At 39.1% G+C, this 7,029-nt stretch overlaps 1 protein-coding gene across 1 annotated transcript in view; it reads right to left on the reverse strand.

The window, feature by feature from the left end:
* The window catches only part of LOC103517948 (protein Gawky), a 69,354-nt gene that overhangs the window by 41,576 nt on the left and 20,749 nt on the right, over nucleotides 1-7,029 (reverse strand). The window contains exon 12 of the mRNA XM_026829868.1: nucleotides 2,976-3,225. Coding sequence (XP_026685669.1) covers nucleotides 2,976-3,225 — 250 coding nt within the window. The remainder of the gene's footprint in view (nucleotides 1-2,975; nucleotides 3,226-7,029) is intronic.

The following is a 7,029-nucleotide window of genomic DNA, read 5'->3' on the forward strand; positions in this document are numbered from 1 at the left end:
ACATAGACAGTGACCACAACCTGGTGATGGCAAAATGTAATGTCAAATTCAAGAAAAGATTCAATGGTGCTAAAATAAAGAAATGGTGCTTACAAAAACTACAAGACAAAGACACGAGAGAAAGTTTCCAGCAAGAATTAAGTAAGAATAAAAACGAAGCAAATGATTGGGAAGAAATTAAACAACAAATTAAGAATACAGCTGAGAAAGTACTGGGTAAAAACAAACTGACACCCAAAAAGCCATGGATGACACCAGAAATTCTAGATCTCATAAACTAAGAAGCGAAGACTATAACCAGTACAAACAAATTAAAAATGAAGTAACATCAAAATGTCGCGAGGCGAAGGAAAAATGGCTGAAAGAAAACATCGAAGAAATTGAAATCCATCTCGCAAAAAACAACACAGACAAAGCCTACAACACTGTCAAGAAACTACACCAAAAGCATAAGACAACTAGTAATATAGTAAAAGACAAGGAAGGTAAAATTTTATTTGAAAACGAGAAAGTGGCAAAAAGGTGGAAAGAATATATGGAAGACCTGTACGAAGGAGATGAAATAACAAATAAAGAGGATTATATTGAGAATGAGATAGATGTAGAAGATGACTCAAAAGGACCAGAGATAATGAGATCTGAATTTGACAAAGCTTTGAAAGAATTAACAGAGAAGAAAGCAGCTGGTATTGATGATATTCCAGCGGAATTGCTTAAGAACATGGGAGAGGAGTATGAGGAAAAACTCTACAAAATCATCAAAGAATGCTATAACACCGGAACATTACCTCCTGATTTCATTAAAAGTAAGACTATCACCCTCCCCAAGAAAGGAAATGCAACTGAATGCGGGAATTACAGAACAATAGCTCTTCTCTCACACGCTTCGAAAATTCTGCTCAATATCATCAAAAACAGATTGAAAGACAAGGTGGATCGACATCTATCAGAAGACCAATTCGGTTTCCGAAAAGGAAGAGGTACTAGAGAAGCAATTCTGGCCTTGAGGCAAATTTTAGAAAGAAGACTAGATGTCAACAAAGCAACTTTCACAACGTTCATAGACCTGGAAAAGGCATTTGATAAAATAGACTGGAAGCTCTTATTCACAACACTGAAAAACAAAGGAATTGATTGGAGAGACAGACGGATCATATTCAACCTTTATAAAACTCAAACAACTCAGATTGACGTCAATGGTGTGATGGAAGAGGCAAAGATTAGAAAAGGTGTTAGACAGGGCTGCCCCTTGTCGCCTTATATGTTCAATCTATTCATAGAAATGAGTATAGACACCATGAAAAACCAGACAAGAGGTGTGAAAACAAACGGCCAACCTATTCATTGTATCCGCTTTGCCGACGACATCGTAATTTTGGCTGAAACTGAAGAAGATATGAATGAGATGCTGAACGTTTTATCAAATGCCTTACAAATTTTCAAACTCAAAATTAATGCAGGGAAAACAAAAACCATGATAGTCAGTAAAACAACACTTGACATTGCTGCCAATATAAAACTAGGAAATGTGCAGATACAACAAGTCCAAGAATTTTGTTATCTTGGAAGCACAATCACAACTAACAACAAGTCCACTCCTGACATCAAAAAACGAGTTGCCCTAGCAAAACAAGCATTCCAGAATAAATACCAGCTATTGACATCCAGACATCTTAGTATAAATACCAGAAAAAATTTTATCAAAACGTTTGTTTGGACTGTGCTAACATATGGAAGCGAGACCTGGACCATCACCTATATTTTACTAGCTGAATTCCGTCGCTTCGCTCCGGAATCCCGCTAGTTCATCCCGAGGCATGGCCAAACTTGTGGAAAAGGCATGGCCGAACTTGAGGCATGGCCAAACTTGTGGAAAAGGCATGGCCGAACTTGAGGCATGGCCAAACTTGTGGAAAAGGCATGGCCGAACTTGAGGCATGGCCAAACTTGTGGAAAAGGCATGGCCGAACTTGAGGCATGGCCAAACTTGTGGAAAAGGCATGGCCGAACTTGAGGCATGGCCAAACTTGTGGAAAAGGCATGGCCGCACTTGTATTTATCAAACTAAAAACATAAACGAAACTCAATATTAGGCGAGCGAGGAAAAGTTTTCTCTCCCGCAGTCTCTGCACTCTGTGTATTTCTTATGGTGATTTTAGCGATCAAAAATTGGTCATATCTCAGGATCGGTTTAGATTTTCGCAAAATCCTTTCTTGTTGCACACCTAGACCATAAAAGGAATATTCCTATCAAATTTCAGCTTTCTAGGTGTTGTGGTTCTGGAGATAGAGCGATCAGTGTGTGAAATGTGAATGAGTTCTCGTTCTTATAATATAAGATTTACTAGCTGAATTCCGTCGCTTCGCTCCGGAATCCCGCTAGTTCATCCCGAGGCATGGCCAAGCTTGTGGAAAAGGCATGGCCGAACTTGTATTTTTATCAAACTAAAAACATAAACGAAACTCAATATTAGGCGAGCGAGGAAAAGTTTTCTCTCCCTCAGTCTCTGCACTCTGTGTATTTCTTATGGTTATTTTAGCGATCAAAAATTGATCATATCTCAGGATCGGTTTAGATTTTCGCAAAATCCTTTCTTATTGCACACCTAGACCATAAAAGGAATATTCCTACCAAATTTCAGCTTTCTAGGTGTTGTGGTTTTAGAGATAGAGCGATCAGTGTGTGAACTATGAAATGTGAATGGATCTTGTTTTTATAATATAAGATTGAAGAAATTGGATAATCAGATCAAAAGTGGCCCGCTCAGTCCTGGGATCCCAAGGATCGACGTGCCTTGATCTTATAAACTCATGTACCAAATTTCATCAGAATCAGAACAGGCAATCACTAGTTATAGCGGAAAAAAATTCAAACCAAAAGCAAAACTGTCGTGTTAATATGTAGACCTCACCATCATTCGGTCAATAATCAGAACCAACACTTGTTTTTCAATATAAATAATGAAATTTCTTACCTTTGGCACTGAGAGGGTTGACTTGAAGTATTCCATGTTGTTGATTCAACTGATGAAGGAGTTTGATTTGTTGCAAAAGTTGATTGAGAAGATAAAGCGTCTGAGGTGCGAGAGGCTGGTTTAGAATCTGAAAGCACAGTGTTGCTTGAAGTATTCCATGTTGTTGATTCAACTGATGAAGGAGTTTGATTTGTTGCAAAAGTTGATTGAGAAGATAAAGCGTCTGAGGTGCAAGAGGCTGGTTTAGAATCTGAAAGCACAGTGTTATGTCATGTATTAACACACTAGTACCTATACATACATACAAGTTACAGCAGCAATAATGCTGACTGTACAGCGATTAGTCAGCTATTGTTCTTCTTTAAGAGTTGGGCTGAATAGGAGAGCCCGAAGCTCAAGTCTTGTTTCTACCATTTCAGCGAGCATTTGGTAATCCTCGACGATTCAAGTTTATTTGATTAATTATTTCTTATTATTACCATTTCAGCGAGCATTTGGTAATCCTCGACGATTCAAGTTTATTTGATTAATTATTTCTTATTATTTTTTTTTTTTTTTTTTTTTTTAGCGAGTTTGGCCACCTAGGGACCACGTAAAACAACTATTGTCTAATGTCTAGTATTTCTTCTATTTCGTTCTTCCTCTTTTCTCTTCTGCCAGTATATCTTCATCCTCTCTCTGTGCTCCTCTGTCCACACTGCTCCTCCTGTTCTTCTTCTCTCTTCTTCAAATCCTTTGAACTGTTTAATTTTGGCTCTCAGTAGTTCTCTGTTTCCAAGGTCTTCCTCTCCAATACCCATCTTTACTACCTATATATCTGATTTTACTTCTTTAAACCATGTCACTTGTTGTCACTTGAATATTCTTTTAGTCAATCTATCATCTCTCATTCTTTTTATTATAAAATATTGTTATTTTCTAATTATTAAAAATTCCATGCCTCAGCTGGGATCGAACCCACGCCCTCCTGTTTACCAGGCGAGCGTCTTGACCACTACGCTACCGAGGCAGGTAGCTAATCTCTGAAAAACAATGTCAAAAAGGGCAACAATCGATGCTATAGTCCTCGATATTGTACGCTGTAAAAAAAAAATAAAAAAACAAAATTTTATGACAACAGCTGACCCTACAAGTGTTTATTAATTTCAAAAAAAAAAAAAAAAAAAAAAAAAAAAAAAAAAAAAAAAAAAAAAAAAAAAAAAAAATGGCCACAGAGGTATCCTGAGGGATACTAAACTGGGGAATAATGAACAATGAACGCCGCATAATAGGTCTTTTAATAGCGCCTCAGTGCAAGTGCTTTACCACTGGGCTAACCGTGTCTCTATTTCTATGTATTACTATTGGTTGACCCGTCCTTTGTACGGGACCACCACATACACACAAACACACCCCCACATACACATCACACACCACATCCACCACACACCCATAACTTCATGAAAACATCAACATCTTAAAGTAGTCATCATTCTGATAATGGTGTCTGCCACTGCCACGGGTCCGAACAAACTTCATGAAAACATCAACATCTTAAAGTAGTCATCATTCTGATAATGGTGTCTGCCACTGCCACGGGTCCGAACAAACTTCATGAAAACATCAACATCTTAAAGTAGTCATCATTCTGATAATGGTGTCTGCCACTGCCACGGGTCCGAACAAACTTCATGAAAACATCAACATCTTAAAGTAGTCATCATTCTGATAATGGTGTCTGCCACTGCCACGGGTCCGAACAAACTTCATGAAAACATCAACATCTTAAAGTAGTCATCATTCTGATAATGGTGTCTGCCACTGCCACGGGTCCGAACAAACTTCATGAAAACATCAACATCTTAAAGTAGTCATCATTCTGATAATGGTGTCTGCCACTGCCACGGGTCCGAACAAACTTCATGAAAACATCAACATCTTAAAGTAGTCATCATTCTGATAATGGTGTCTGCCACTGCCACGGGTCCGAACAAACTTCATGAAAACATCAACATCTTAAAGTAGTCATCATTCTGATAATGGTGTCTGCCACTGCCACGGGTCCGAACAAACTTCATGAAAACATCAACATCTTAAAGTAGTCATCATTCTGATAATGGTGTCTGCCACTGCCACGGGTCCGAACAAACTTCATGAAAACATCAACATCTTAAAGTAGTCATCATTCTGATAATGGTGTCTGCCACTGCCACGGGTCCGAACAAACTTCATGAAAACATCAACATCTTAAAGTAGTCATCATTCTGATAATGGTGTCTGCCACTGCCACGGGTCCGAACAAACTTCATGAAAACATCAACATCTTAAAGTAGTCATCATTCTGATAATGGTGTCTGCCACTGCCACGGGTCCGAACAAACTTCATGAAAACATCAACATCTTAAAGTAGTCATCATTCTGATAATGGTGTCTGCCACTGCCACGGGTCCGAACAAACTTCATGAAAACATCAACATCTTAAAGTAGTCATCATTCTGATAATGGTGTCTGCCACTGCCACGGGTCCGAACAAACTTCATGAAAACATCAACATCTTAAAGTAGTCATCATTCTGATAATGGTGTCTGCCACTGCCACGGGTCCGAACAAACTTCATGAAAACATCAACATCTTAAAGTAGTCATCATTCTGATAATGGTGTCTGCCACTGCCACGGGTCCGAACAAACTTCATGAAAACATCAACATCTTAAAGTAGTCATCATTCTGATAATGGTGTCTGCCACTGCCACGGGTCCGAACAAACTTCATGAAAACATCAACATCTTAAAGTAGTCATCATTCTGATAATGGTGTCTGCCACTGCCACGGGTCCGAACAAACTTCATGAAAACATCAACATCTTAAAGTAGTCATCATTCTGATAATGGTGTCTGCCACTGCCACGGGTCCGAACAAACTTCATGAAAACATCAACATCTTAAAGTAGTCATCATTCTGATAATGGTGTCTGCCACTGCCACGGGTCCGAACAAACTTCATGAAAACATCAACATCTTAAAGTAGTCATCATTCTGATAATGGTGTCTGCCACTGCCACGGGTCCGAACAAACTTCATGAAAACATCAACATCTTAAAGTAGTCATCATTCTGATAATGGTGTCTGCCACTGCCACGGGTCCGAACAAACTTCATGAAAACATCAACATCTTAAAGTAGTCATCATTCTGATAATGGTGTCTGCCACTGCCACGGGTCCGAACAAACTTCATGAAAACATCAACATCTTAAAGTAGTCATCATTCTGATAATGGTGTCTGCCACTGCCACGGGTCCGAACAAACTTCATGAAAACATCAACATCTTAAAGTAGTCATCATTCTGATAATGGTGTCTGCCACTGCCACGGGTCCGAACAAACTTCATGAAAACATCAACATCTTAAAGTAGTCATCATTCTGATAATGGTGTCTGCCACTGCCACGGGTCCGAACAAACTTCATGAAAACATCAACATCTTAAAGTAGTCATCATTCTGATAATGGTGTCTGCCACTGCCACGGGTCCGAACAAACTTCATGAAAACATCAACATCTTAAAGTAGTCATCATTCTGATAATGGTGTCTGCCACTGCCACGGGTCCGAACAAACTTCATGAAAACATCAACATCTTAAAGTAGTCATCATTCTGATAATGGTGTCTGCCACTGCCACGGGTCCCAACAAACTTCATGAAAACATCAACATCTTAAAGTAGTCATCATTCTAATAATGGTGTCTGCAACTGCCACGGGTCCCAACAAACTTCATGAAAACATCAACATCTTAAAGTAGTCATCATTCTGATAATGGTGTCTGCCACTGCCACGGGTCCCAACAAACTTCATGAAAACATCAACATCTTAAAGTAGTCATCATTCTGATAATGGTGTCTGCCACTGCCATGGGTCCCAACAAACTTCATGAAAACATCAACATCTTAAAGTAGTCATCATTCTGATAATGGTGTCTGCCACTGCCACGGGTCCCAACAAACTTCATGAAAACATCAACATCTTAAAGTAGTCATCATTCCGATAATGGTGTCTGCCACTGCCATGGGTCCCAACAAAC

Source organism: Diaphorina citri, unplaced genomic scaffold (genome assembly GCF_000475195.1).
Source record: "Diaphorina citri unplaced genomic scaffold, Diaci psyllid genome assembly version 1.1 scaffold2014, whole genome shotgun sequence".
NCBI lineage: Eukaryota > Metazoa > Arthropoda > Insecta > Hemiptera > Psyllidae > Diaphorina > Diaphorina citri.